The following is a 15,036-nucleotide window of genomic DNA, read 5'->3' on the forward strand; positions in this document are numbered from 1 at the left end:
TTTAAAAAATAAGAAGATTTAACAAATTTAGAGTTTTGGTCAAACCGTCAATATAGTGTATAAAAAATATCAATATGATGCATTGAATATGTCAACACAATTTTGAATTGACATTTTATACGTATTGTGTTGACATTTATTGATGGATATGTTGATATTAGACTGCTTCGGAAAAAACACGAAAATTCAAGATTTTTTTTTCAAATTTTGATATAGAAACATATGCATGTAGGATCTCGTTGGAATCCTTATAAAACTATCTTTAACTTGATAGATGTTGAGTGAAAAAATAATTTAAACTGAGATAGTTATATGCATAAGTTTAGAGATATTTTTCAAAAATTATTTATAACTACTTTGTTCTTAATTGACATAAATACCCTAATTGACATTTTTGATCTAATGTATTGATACTCAAAATTAAATGATCATGACCCTTGATTTAAAGATCGTCATGTAGTTATAGTCATCAATCTAAGGGTGAGTAGCAATATAACGCAACCTATCACATCAAATATTAATTTATAGTATCTCTTATCTGTGCTTAAATCCCGACCATTATTCTTCCGTTACAAACACGTACTATATTATTATTTACTGTATTTCGTTTCACATTCAAATTATTATACTTTTTTGGAACCTCGGCATCTTACAATTTATACATAAACTAGTATCACCCCTGTGCGATGCACATGTTAAAATATGTTAAAATATTAATGTTAGATTATAAATTAATTAAATGAAATTAGAAACAATATTATTATATTAAAAATTATAAACAAAATGACTATGAATTTTATACAACTAAAACATATTCCCTCTGTTCCTTATAACTAAAAGAATAACTCTAATCTACAATTAACCAAACTAATTGTAATAATATAAATGTCAAAAAAGACTGAACCCGGACATGCAAATTGTACATGAATCGTTTCTCCTAAAATTTCAACACGTGAGAAGTATTTATAGAGATTTTGTTTTGTTTCATTATAGTTTTTAACTTCCCTCATTCATCTTCGAAACATTCATTTCATTGCAATATAGTGACACTAAACACTAAAAACCCAAACCTCGAAACCTAAATCCTAAACCCTTAACTTTAAAATATACTCATCATGACTAACAAATGAGCCAAATATCAATAAAATTCTCTCTCCGTCCCAGTTCAAAACTATTTGTTATTTATATTTCAAAAAACCTGACATTTGTTGATAGAGATATTTGTCGTCGAGATTTTTAAAAGGCGAGTTATCAATATGCATAAGTTACAATATAAGATATAAGTCAATCCATGTTAAATACCATTTGTTATTAGTGTTTGGGAGATTTCCGGCACGGTGTAAAGTTAGTTTTGCGGGAGGCGAGGTCGGGGTTGGTGGAGAAGTTGAAAATATGTCATGGCTCCAACTTCCAAATTTGAGGAAAGCCATGGAGATTCTATGGTAGACCACTTTGATGAAACCAAGCTCTTTGCAGCGTCTACAATGAGGGTTTTGGCGCCAGATTAAGATAGGTCCACGACGGGGATGGCTGCTGCTCGCCTTGCATGTCTTCATGTGGGTGAGATTGCCGATCGTGAGATAGCACCACCATTATAATAATGAGTTTTAGAGAGAAAAAAGAGAGGGAATTATGGATTTGAGAGGAAGAGAGTGAGTGGTACTATTATATATATGCAAGGAGATAAATGGGGTGTTACAAAACCTTTCATTTGCCATGATAGAATTAAAACTTTGACGTGTGATGCATGGAGAGAAGGGGATGTTACAAAACCTTTCACTTACTAAATTAAAAACCTCGAAACTTCCCTATGTTTAAAACTTAAAAAGCTTTTCATCTTCTACATTAGAGTTGCAACAAACATCATGACATGATTTTATAATAATTATAATTGACATATGAAACTGTCGGCTACAGTAATGCTCAATAATTTCCACACCTATATCATAAAATGCCGATTAAGATGCATAAATTCAATAACTAAAATTAGTTTAAATTAAACTTTTTTTTTAAATTCAAAATGACAAACATGTGAGTATCTCTCAAATATCAATAAAATTCTCCCTCCGTCCAGTTCAAAAATTTAGCATTGTACAAAATAATTTAAAAATTGAATAAATTCACAAATAATACCATACACTACTTGTGATGATAAATATAAAATTAAAATTAAAGTATTTATATAAATATAAAAAATATTTATAATAAAAATAACATTCACATAAACATCTAAAAATGAGTAGACAATTAAACTATAATTTATTGTATTTTAAATGGTCCATTTATTGACAATTTAAAATAGTACATATTATAGTTAAATTGTCTATTGTACTACAATAGTATACTAATATTATCAAATTGATAATTTTGTAGGAGTATTCATTGAAATATTTAAAATTAGATTACTATCACAATTAGAAATTATTCCTAAACCGTAGTAGGTAGTATTCTAACTATAGTACAAATTTACAATTATACAACAATAAGTAGAATAGAAATTACAATGAAAATAGTAAAACAAATCGAACTATAAGTTGAGTCGAGAAAAACCCTCTTTCCGGCCCACAAGACAAATTACTTCCAGCTATTTGCTCTCAGATTGACATATTGTTCCTATAGATAAAAGAACTTCCTCATAATATGTAGAAACACTTCAAACTATTAGACACTAATGAACTTGATGAAGCTTCAAGAATCAAACAATATAATGCTCCTAAAATGCACACTAAAATATAAAAAACTTTAGAAAGGAGGAAAATGCTATTGTTGATGTGTATTCCATCAACAAATCAATGCTTTTTATAGGTACAAAATAAGAATGCAAAAGGTTATGTAATTAAGTCGCCTTAAACCACAAAGTTAAAGCAATGAAGGTTACAAGAAATGAAAAGCCAAATAAATGTCTCTCCATTACCATCCTCCACTACTCAAGCCATTATTCTTATAAGAGTTCCCTCTTTTTATTTTATTTCTTTTTTATTTCTTTGCACAATTAGTTAGATGTAATTTAACGTACGAGACTTGATATGCATGATTGAATTGAGACATAACATTAGTAATGGATCATAATATTAAATTATTTCAATCACACATTAAACTCTTTTTATTTACTCCAAAACTCAAGAAAGATGAAGGAAATTGTCTAATGCTGTTGCACGGGAATTAATTCATTAATTCTCATCATAAATTCCCATCACCATATGTAACCGTCCAATTATTTATATGATCATGATTGTAGTCAATTAACCAATTTAATAACTTTTGTTTATTGCATTAACATCCTTCTCATAAAATAATTATACAAAAACTCCCAAAACTCTCCATTTATATATGTATAGATAAAAGTCTAAACCCAAGTGCATCACTAGTTAAACCTCAAATCATACTACTATTATATAAAGAAAATCTATATAGTTTTGACTTTATAGACTGTCCTATCATATGTGAGATATTTTTTTCATAGCAAAAAATATAATTTTATCAATTGTTTTAAAATTACTTTTTCTTTATTTTTTTCATTTAGGAAATTATATCATTGTTTAATCACTCTCTTATTTTAACCACTAAATACTACTCCTACAGTTTAAAAATTTGTGCAGAAAAGATATGTGTTATAACGAAATAGAGAGAGTATATATGAGAAATCACAATGACTTAAGGTAGTCGGTAGCTAGAAACACACCATGAATCCAAATATTGTATTTGCCTGTATTTCCTAAAAATAACTCGCAACCAAATACTTATAACAACTGCAATTTTTTTATTGCCAATAAAAATTACTCCGTAAATGACAGTTCCAATTTAAGGTGGGTCGAGAACTAGCCACTTATTAATTCCATTATCATAATCCGACAGATAATGATGGTGAAGTAGAAAAAGATTGTGTTCACTTTATAATAATTATTAGTAATATATTATCCAACTAGATCAGAACCATATATAATTTTTACAATAATATAGAGATTTAGGCAAAACCTCATAAAGAAAGAAAAGATTAATTATTTTTCAATAGTTTCGGCATATCCAGTACGCGGAGTTCTATTATATGCCTCGTGCAGTTGTCACACAGTCAATCCACGTGTCACGCTGCATGACTCGGGCTTTTGAAGATGTGGGTCCCACTCGTTACTTAATTCACACAGCTATGATGCAATCCGCGTTTTTGGCGTACTTATTAAGACATTTTTCTATTCCTCAAATGGACATTTCTTGATATGAAATTTTAGGTATTTTTGTTTTATAAATTAGGTGAAAATAAAATAAAATAAAGATGATAATAAATATCTAAAAAACTCAATTTGTCATTTAAAATAGACAAATTATTTTTTCCTGATTATAATATATAGAAATAATTATTTTTTTATCCTCATATTTTGCTATTTGTATATCTAGTTTTAAAATTTTAAAATAGCTGCGAACATCTCTAAATTTTAATACTATTCCATTTTAAATTAATTGTGCATTCCTTTTTTTGCACTAAGATTTGAAAAATTAATGTTAAGTTAAATTGATGATAGAATAAAGTATAACAGAAAATAAAGTACGAGCGATAAGGAACAAAGTATAAAAGAGAATAAATTTTATTGGGGTATAGTTGTATCCCCTTATAATGTCTGTGTTGAGATGAAAAGTTTTATCACAGCAAAGTTGGAACGAAGGAAGAACTATTTATTTTATCTTTGCAATATTCTCTTAAGGTTAATTTTTTAAATTTTTTGTATTTTCTATATATTTTTTTATTACACTTATTTTATTTTTAATTTTTCTTAATTATTTAATAAAATATTTATTTTTGCATTATAGACAATTTTGTCTACAATGCAAAATAAAATGTCTATAAATGTAAACCTTGTATATCTATAATGCAAATTAAATAACATCTATAATGCAAAACTAAACAAATTACTCCTATAATGCAATCCGCCTATATTTAAAATGCAATCTGCAAAAAACAATCTATAACAACTACTTGTATATATTGCATTGTAATGTTTATAATTTTGTATGTTACGTGCCACATGGAACACGAGGAGATAAAAGCTAAAGGAATTTAATAAAAATGTCTTTCGGAGTTGAAGAACATTTTAGATCAATATTACATCGAAATGCAAATACGTGTGAGGATATTTTTAAAGTATGAAAACCGTAAATATGCAAATGGAAAAATATAGGACTAAAGTTATAGTTCTAAAAAAAATCAATTATATTTATAAAATTCTCAATAAAATTATGAAGATATTTCAATAACAGTATAAAACAAAGCCACATAGTTAGGCTTTAAATCAAACAAATTGGGCCCATTATTTGGGCTCATAGGAGGGCCCAATATGAATATCTAAACTCCCATTTGATTGCAAATTAGATATAGCTGAATATTTATATACTTTCGCCACTTTAAAATAGCAACTTATATAAAAGTCCATTATAAAAATTTATATTTTATATATTTCCAAAAATTATTAGCTAATGCAACTTCAGATAACAAAGCAGTACTCCATAAAACGAGCACACAAATTATGGGCTTATTTTCTAATTCTCAACATAATTGGGTTTATTAGTTGGACTCACAGGGGACACAAAATTATCCATTACCGTTATAGTACACTGTTAGTAAGCTTATACTCCTACTTGTTTTTATTTTCAAATACCGACGATGGCATTAGAATTTAATTAAGAGAAAATAAAGGATCTAATTTTCTCTTTCTCTTGCTAAATGCACTCAATATTTTTGTTATCACATGATATTATTATTTCTACAAAGTAGCAAAAAACTATCGTGATGACACTTAATCAAATCAATGATACAATACATGTACATACATTAATAGATTATTTTTTATGGACGGGGGAGTATTAGTTAATAGTACTATTGTATCTATTAATTTAGTAAATATATTAATCTATACTAACTGTCAAATAAATTATTTTACTAACTGTGAGTTATTAATACTAATATCGAGCAAATAAAAATAAATTAGTAAGAAAAAAATATTAATGATTCATTAAAAATATAAAAAAATTGAAAACAAAAACTACAGTTAAAGAGTAATAGTAATATAAAATTATTGGAGCATTAAAAAAAAATACTAGTAGTTACTATCAATAATATCTATATTTACTAAATTTCATTTTATTACAATGACTATCATTGATAACATCATTAATATTACTATGGAAAATGAATATTTGAAAGGTGTTTGTATTTTACAAATATGTTGCTCAGTTTTTAGAGATGATTATTAGGGTTAAGATGCCATTTTATTGATTTAATTTAAAAATACCTATCTAGCATTAATTTACAACCAAAATCAGTTTCTTAAAAAATATTTAGTGGTGAGAAAATCAGGGAGAGATGCGTGCTCTGCTTTTTCTTTTTTGAAGGAATGGGTGCTCCGATATATCTCAACTCAAGTAGTAGTACTTCTTTATTTTAGTAGTAGTAGTGTATTTTAAGAAAAAATTAAACAAAGAGATAGCGTGAAGCCGTGAACCCACTGATCAATTGCTTTTATCTCTTTTTCTTGATTCCCGCAAACAACATAATTGTTCTTCTTTAATCAGCCTTTTCTTGAAGCCGATATATAATATAATACCTAACCAAAATGTTGTATTATCAATCATTATGCTTTGTTCATATGTTTGAAATTGTCTAGTGAAAGTAAGTGCATTTTTCCTCCTTTGTTTCATCATTATAGCTAGTGAAAGTGTGTGGTACTATGTTTTACTATTTCGTTTCTATATGAGTAGGAAATCTTCTAGTTGCATGTAATGATATCAACTCACGAAGTTTATGCATAGCTTTGACTACGTTGACTGAGCAATAATAGCATATGTTGGGTTGCAAATTATTATGCCATAGTTTCATTATCCTCAACTTTTACTCTGCGACCATCATCATGATTATCACTGCTTTTTTTTTATGAGAATCCTAATTTAATACTTTATCCATCATGTATATTATATTTCTCCTTTACATATGTATTAAATTAATACTAATATTATTGTCACATACCCACATGCAAAACAAAATTTAAGTTAGATTGTCACGGTGGATTCGAACTTGTGAGATTTTTAGCTTAAGAGATTATGCTGTTAGTAAGTTAAATACAATCCAAGAATAGGAGAGAGTACTCTTTTTTTTTTTTTTTTCCTGTTATTAAACGTCACACTTTAACCCAACATAAGTTTTAAGAAATGCAATAGAAAGTGAGTTGGAGAAGTTAATAGAATATGAGTCTTACTTTTATATACTATTCCCGTCTCTTGAAAATAGAAACTTTTGATTTTTTCTATTTCCATTACTTTTTCTCTTCATTTCTCGTACTTCAGTAATTCTTCTGTCTTACTTTACCAATTAGGGCATCCACAGTGGGACGCCCTGAGCGACGCCCTATGCACCGTCACGTCAGCATTTTATCCTTCACCCATTCTACCTGCAGTAGGGCGGACTATAGCCCACCCTAAGCATTTTATCTATTATTTGAATATTTAAATACTTCAAAATTTGGAAAAAAAAAACTTCATTTCATTAAAATTAAAACATTACAATACGAAATAAAAAAACTACAAATTCTCAACGGCGGCGGTTGCGGTTCCAAACTTCTTCAATCATGTCGGTCATGAGCTGAGTATGGTCTTGTTGGCTGCGCATTGAGGCCTGTCGCTGTAGAACCGCACCGAAACCCATCGGTAATCCTCGAGTGACAGGCGAGGTCGCCGTGCTGGGGCTAGATCCGGCTTCATCATCCACCCAATCGGTGACATGTTCACGTTCTTGTTCGACTATCATGTTATGCATGATGATGCACGCATACATGACGTCGGCGATGACTTCCTTGTACCAGAAACACGCCGGACCTTTCACGATTGCCCACCGCGATTGGAGCACCCCAAAAGCCCGCTCCACATCCTTCCGCGTGGACTCCTGCTTTGCCGCAAACAAGACTCTCCTCTCACCAATTGGGCATCTGATCGTCTTAAAAAAACAGGCCACCTTGGGTATATGCCATTGGCCAAGTAGTACCCATATGATGTCTGCGGCCGTTGGCAGTGAACTCGATGGCCGGGCCGCGACCCCTGCACTGATCGGCGAAGAGGGTGGATGAATTGAGGACGTTGATGTCGTTGTTCGACCTGGCTACACCAAAGTAGGCATGCCGGATCCAGAGGCGGTGGTCAGCGACGGCTTCTAGGATCATCGTCGGGTGGCTGCCCTTGTAGCCGCTAGTAAATTAGCCTCTCCACGCCGTCGGGCAGTTCTTCCACTGACAGTGCATACAGTCGATGCTCCCTAGCATCCCAGGGAAGCCGTGCACCGTCTCGTGCATCCGCATCATGCTCTGGTAATCATCAGCAGTCGAGCGTCACAAATAGGTGTCGCCAAAAGCCTCCACAACTAACTTACAAAATTTCTTGAGACATTCGCGGCCAGTTGTATCCTCGACGTGAAGGTACTCGTCGAACATATCCGCTGTTGTGCCATAGGCCAACTAGCGGATCGCAACCGTGCACTTCTGCAACGGCTTAAGTCCGGGTCTGCCGATCCCGCCTTCCCGATTCTGGAAGTACTCATCACGTCCCTCCAACGTGTGCACAATGTGGAGAAAAAAATCTCGGCTCATTCTAAAACGTCGGTGAAAAACATTCGGGCCCACCTTGGATTCTTGGAAAAATAATCTGCGAACAGACGTTCGTACACTACGTCGTGCTCGCGGGGGGACATACGTCCGACATCGTATCGGGCGAGGAACCCGCGCCACCGCCGCCGCCGCCGCTGCCGCTGCCTGCTCCCGCTGCATTTGTGCCAAGCATTCCGCCTTGGCTTCATTAACGACATCGAACAAGGCTCGAGTCAAGGCCCGTCTGCAGCCATCCGGTGTACTCAAATCGTAGTCGTCGGGATTCATTTTTGAGACGATGAGAGAGAATAATTGAGGAGAAATTGAAGAGATGTGAAATTGAAGTGTGTGAAATGGTAGAGAATTGTAGTGTTTAAATAAGAAAAAATTTTGGAAAAAAATCAAAAAAAAAAAACAAAACGCGTGAGCATCGTCCGACCCATCGTCCGCGTCGTCCACAGTGGCGGACGATGCGACGGACGATGGGGTATCCTCCGCGATGCTGCAGTGGCAGACGATGCGACGGACGATTCGTCCGCACCATTGCGGATGCCCTTATACATTAAAACTCATGTTGTTTTTAAAGTTTCTATTTTTCCGGGACGAAGGTAGTATTAATTTTATAGTAACATGAGAGGGAAATGAGTTAGTAGAACGTGAGATCTATTAACAAAATTAGTACTCCCTCCGTCCCATAATAGATGTCATACTTTCTTTTTTAGTTTGTTTGATGTCACATTTCCTTTTTGGAAAAAGTTCTCTCTCACATTAATATAAATATACTATTTTCTTTCTCCATCTAATACACAAAACAACTTCTCCTAAAATTCTGTGCTATTCTTCAACTATGCCATCTACTATGGGCCGGAGGAAATATTTCCCTTAATTAAGATGAAACATTTTTCTTTTTAGTTGTCCCAACTAAGATGACACATTTCTATTTTTTAATAGCGTTCTCTTTGTTCTCTTTCTAATTAAATCACTTTGTTCTCTTTCTAATTAAATATCCAACTCTATTTCTTTCTCCATTTAATACTTACATCCGTTCTTTCTTTATCCAATTAATCATATTAACAACAATTTCTAAAAGCACGTGATGATTAAAAAACGTACATCTTCTTAGTCGGAATGGAGGGAATAGTAAAAATAAGTGTGACAAGTATCGAGTAGAAAAATAAATAAAAGAAACTGTTGACGATGAATGAGTAACATGTCAAACAAAGAGAGTGATCTCTCTGCAAAAAGAGAAATATCTGTACCGTTACTCAAACCCAGCTAACCTTGAGTGAGCCCTCAAACTCACACTGACTGAGAAATTCACACATTCTATGTGAAAATTTTACATACATTCAATGTTAAATCTGAGATTCTGCTACATCTAGGGTTTGTACTTGACCGAACTCAATTGTGAATGGGGAATTGCTGTAGATCTCCGGCTTCCGTAGCCAGAGAAGACGTCAAGTCGGGAAACTTCTCCGGCCACGACCCCGGCCGGAAGGATAAGTCCTCCGGAATCGCGAAGAAGCCAATCGCAGTTTTGACGGATGCGGAGAAGGAGAATATCGAGGAGAAGTATTTAGTCGATCGCGAGCTGGGGAGGGGGGAATTTGGGGTGACCTATTTGTGCATTGAGCGGGAAACCAGGGAGATGTTGGCTTGCAAGTCGATTTCGAAGCGGAAGCTGCGGACGGCGGTGGATGTGGAGGATGTGAGGAGGGAGGTAGCGATAATGAAGCATTTGCCGCAGAACTCGAGCATCGTCAGCTTGAAAGAGGCGCGGGAGGACGAGAATGCCGTGCATTTGGTGATGGAGCTGTGCGAGGGAGGGGAGCTGTTTGATAGGATTGTTGCGAGGGGGCATTACACGGAGCGGGCGGCGGCTGCGGTGACCAGGACGGTTGTGGAGGTCGTGCAGCTGTGCCACAAGCATGGGGTTATTCATAGGGATTTGAAGCCCGAGAATTTCCTGTTTTCGAATAAGAAGGAAAATTCGCCTCTTAAAGCGATTGATTTCGGATTGTCTATTTTCTTCAAGCCAGGTTTGGTCCAATAATAGTACTATTTCGTTTTAAATATTTGGAATCACTGGGAAGTTATTGGCTTACTACTTAACTCAATTATCTGGATACACTTGTATGCATAGAATTGCGAATTCTTAGCCGAGTTGGATATCGAAAGAGCTTTAGTGTTGTCATTGCCTCCATAGATCGTCTTTTGAATGTACTACTACTAAAATAGAAGATTATGTTATGATCAAAAGAGTGTGCAAGTAATAAATGATGGAAACCATGATAAAGAAATGCTACTGTAGTACCTTAATTTTAAAAAAAAATGTAGAATATGACTTGACACAGCAGTTTTGTAAGAAAAGGGACCTTGTAGCATTGCTCTGCTCTGCTAGTGAAGCTACTATTCCTTTAAGGGTGGGGCTCTTGCAATCTCAGGTTGCGAATCTGATAAGCACAACAGCCCGAGCAGCAGCCCCTCAAGCCCACGCACACACTTGGACGACCCTCCTTAATTCCAAGATTATGTTTAGTTATTTCCTTATGGAGTCAAGTCTATCTTAAGTCATATTATCGAGTCAAGAAATTATTTCCTTCTGGGTTTTCTTTGTGGTTTTTTCCCAGATCAGTTTAGGAGAGTCGAACCATAATAGGATTAGGCCTTTTTTCCAATTATAAAAAGTTTTGTTATTTCAATTAAACAAATAAGAATTACAGTATATTTCTTAAAAAACCCAATTTTCTCACTTTTTCTCCCCTTTCTTTGGTTGCCTTTCGTATATGCATGCCATTGCACCTTTGACGTGTATCAGAGTCTATTGTGTTATATTTAGGGTCTTGTAGATACAATATTGTGTATATAGAACAGTGAGGTACACAACCTGTGGCTATTTAAAATGGAAGTAGATGCTACTGGGTTTGGTATGCTGTGAACCGTCATTTTCTAAAATATAAGTCTTATAAGTTTGTTTATTTGTTTCTCCTCAAGACAGCATCATCATTTTTTATACAGACACTCGATGACTTTTCTCGTGTCTGTCATTTCATTATTTTTTCGTTGAACAAGTTTATATCCTTGTATGTCAATGTATCATGTCTAACGTGCTTCAGCCATTGTTCATAATGTTGTATGTGGTCCTTTGCTTTGACCATCTTAAGAATAAAAGAATAACTCTTGGATTCTAGGTGAGAGATTTTCTGAAATTGTTGGGAGCCCTTACTACATGGCGCCGGAGGTACTCAGGCGAAATTATGGGCCAGAAATAGATATCTGGAGTGCAGGGGTCATTCTTTATATCATGTTGTGTGGGGTTCCTCCCTTCTGGGCAGGTAACTTACAATTCACTTTTTATCCTCTTGTCTGCATCCATCGTATCTTTTGTGAACACATATCTTAGCAACCTTGACTAGCTATTGCATACAGCATACTGTATACAATAGTACTTGTAAATGCCTGCCAATAAGGTTTTCTTTGTCAGCAGGCATCACATGTCCTGACTTTCGATACCAATGTTAACAACCCATAGGATATGAAGTATCCAAAATGACTTGACGTTTAAGCAATTATTCTGCAGAGTCCGAGCAAGGTGTAGCCCAGGCCATCATACGTGGGAAAATCGACTTTGAACGCGAACCATGGCCAAGTATATCTGACAGTGCCAAGAGCCTTGTAAGACAGATGCTTGAACCAGATCCTAAGCTCCGATTGACAGCACAGCAAGTTCTTGGTATGTTATACATTGCCAAATTGTTGACATTTAAGTAAGGGATGATTGTTTGAACTTGATGGTCTACAAAATTTTTCTTTAACTGTTATAGTGAGACATTCATGTTCTATTAGTTGTGTAAACATCTTGGTTTGAGTTTAGGGGAAATAGTGTTTCATACATACATTCGTATAGCCTGAAAACATGCAAAGATTGTCCCTACTTATGCTGATTATTTGTCCATCCTGAGTGATTTACTATCTTTGTCTTTAATTCCAAGTCCTACTTTGGTCATGCTATGGGGTTAGCCTATGCAAGTTCTTGTATATGGTTGTTACCTTATCATAATGAACATTATGGAGCATCATTGTGTATTTAGTAATCCAATCATCAAATTCAGTGTTTTTTAAATGACACTATATGTTTATAGAGTCACCTATCTAGCATGGCCATGCATTTTGTTTGGAAAAAACTGGGAATATGGATTAGTTTTATGGTTATAACATAATTTGGTTCACAGAGCATCCCTGGCTCCTAAATGCGAAGAAGGCTTCAAATGTTCCTCTTGGAGATGTTGTCAAGTCAAGACTGAAGCAGTTCTCCTTGATGAATAGATTCAAGCGAAAGGCCCTTAGGGTTGGTTCATTATTTTAACCTTTTCATTCTCTTTAGCTATCTTCATTTTTGGAGATAAAGATATTTACTTTCGGTCTTTGAATAGGTCATTGCTGATTTCTTATCTAATGAAGAAGTTGAAGGAATCAAAGATATTTTTGCAAGGATAGACACTGATAGTGATGGTATTGTTTCAACTGATGAACTCAAGGCTGGATTAAAAAATTCTAACTCACAGATGACAGAGACAGAAATACAAATGCTCATTGAAGCTGTAAGTCTGCCATCTTTTAACCCAGTACACGTACAGCCATTGCTTCACATTGATAAATTTGTGATGGTGGCATTAGTGTAGCACCTCTTAATTTTGAGACCTAGATCAAAGTTTCGTGTATGCAAGTTAAGCAGTTGAATGGGTTGGTCGTTGGTTTACTTTGCCTATAATTGCGAAGGTGTGAATAAATGTAATGAAAACTAGTGTTTTTAGTGTGGAAAATCAATCTATGGTTATTAAACTCGTGCTTTTACAAGTTGTGAACAGAACTTATTGGTTGCTGTGAGGCCCATTCTCATTCAACAATATAATTGGGAATCTGTAAAAGAGATATCCTTTGGTTTACTTTGACCTTACTGTGACTTATTTCTTTGTCACTCTAATTTTCTAATGTAACATGCATCCAGGTATCTGCGTCAGGACTTCTGTACATAGTGATTTATGTTTGAAGCTTCAAATACCCTGTCCTTGAACTCCCCACCAGTAGTATAACGTAAATCAATAACTGAGAAAAGAAATAGTCCCGTCTCTTTGCCTGTATATGTATGATTCGTTGTTTGTTCGAGTTTACTAATCATATTCTTGCCGATGTTTATTCATTTCTTCCCAACAGGTGGATGCAAATGGTAAAGGAACATTGGACTATGGAGAATTTCTTGCTATTTCACTCCATCTGCAGAAGATTTCCAACGATGAGCATCTTCACAAAGCTTTCTCCTATTTTGACAAAGACGGAAATGGTTACATTGAGCCTGGGGAGCTTCGGGATGCCTTGAAAGAAGATGGCGAAGATGATAGTGCAGATGTGGCAAATGACATTTTTCAGGAGGTTGACAGGGATAAGGTGAAAATAAATTCTTTAGTTTGAATATGGGTAGGGCCTGAAATAGATTATAACCACAATTTGCCACAATGCAGGATGGACTTATAAGCTATGATGAATTTGTAGCCATGATGAAAACTGGCACAGATTGGAGAAAAGCTTCACGACATTACTCAAGAGGGAGATTTAATAGCCTGAGCATAAAGCTGATGAAGGATGGTTCGGTTAACTTGGGCGGGTAAATATGACTGTTTCTCTCATCTGTACGAGTTACCAAGTTGTTTCCCTTTGTAGTGAAATTACCATTGTTATCATTATTATGGCTTCCACATATACAATGGGGTTCCATCTGATTGGTAACCTAGAAAGATAATGTATGGGGTGAGTACAATTGACTAGCACAGAGCTTGCTGGTCCCCGAGACACTGATATATCGTATTCTCTCCCCCAATTCAACATCTCCCTCTGTTTCGTCATTGACAGATGATTTAGATGTCTGATACTGATTATTACTAGTAAATATATTTGTCAAAAGAATAGCTCTCAGCGAACATGTGATTTGTGCAAATTAAAACAATTTTCTTTGTGTTTGTTTTTTCCCTTGTCCTTGTGAATGTATAAGTTATTTTGGTCCTTATACTCCATATGGTTAATTTTTAAGATTTAATGTCTTCGCAATATATGTATGAATTACAACTTCTAAAACCTTGACCTTGTTCTCTTCTTCTATCTGCTGGCTTTACCTCCTAACCATTCCTCTAAAGAAAGTAAATGCCCACCACCTTGAACTAGGCCTATTTCAACATTTCATAAAACCTTAAGCCTTCAAAAGTTTTTCAGTGTGTGTGTTAACAATTTATCTATTTTAGTGTAGTGTGGTCGCCTCGTTCATTTAGTAGGGATGTCGACTACACTGTAGGTTTTGTCATTCTTCCTTCTACTAGGTGTTGTCCTATCGTGTTCTTCTGTTTCTGGCCCATCCAACAAGATGTGG

At 34.5% G+C, this 15,036-nt stretch overlaps 1 protein-coding gene across 1 annotated transcript; it reads left to right on the forward strand.

The window, feature by feature from the left end:
- The first annotated feature begins 9,821 nt into the window (after positions 1-9,821).
- CPK13 (calcium-dependent protein kinase 13) lies at positions 9,822-14,637 on the forward strand. Its single transcript, XM_048125470.2, has 7 exons — positions 9,822-10,657; positions 11,810-11,953; positions 12,199-12,351; positions 12,851-12,966; positions 13,052-13,219; positions 13,833-14,063; positions 14,138-14,637. Exons 1-7 carry the CDS (start codon positions 10,030-10,032, stop codon positions 14,282-14,284), a joined length of 1,587 nt encoding a protein of 528 aa, XP_047981427.1. The 5' UTR covers positions 9,822-10,029; the 3' UTR covers positions 14,285-14,637.
- The last annotated feature ends 399 nt before the right edge of the window (positions 14,638-15,036 follow it).

Source organism: Salvia hispanica, chromosome 1, assembly GCF_029641045.1.
Source record: "Salvia hispanica isolate PSC_SH4W2 chromosome 1, Shi_PSC_v1, whole genome shotgun sequence".
Classification (NCBI taxonomy): domain Eukaryota; kingdom Viridiplantae; phylum Streptophyta; class Magnoliopsida; order Lamiales; family Lamiaceae; genus Salvia; species Salvia hispanica.

Excerpts from the sequence above, each read along its gene's own strand:
- CPK13 (XM_048125470.2), top strand. The coding sequence starts at position 10,030 with ATGGGGAATTGCTGTAGATCTCCGGCTTCCGTAGCCAGAGAAGACGTC. Across the intron at positions 10,658-11,809 it reads GTCTATTTTCTTCAAGCCAG|GTGAGAGATTTTCTGAAATT; the intron begins GTTTGGTCCAAT and ends CTTGGATTCTAG. Across the intron at positions 12,352-12,850 it reads GACAGCACAGCAAGTTCTTG|AGCATCCCTGGCTCCTAAAT; the intron begins GTATGTTATACA and ends TTTGGTTCACAG.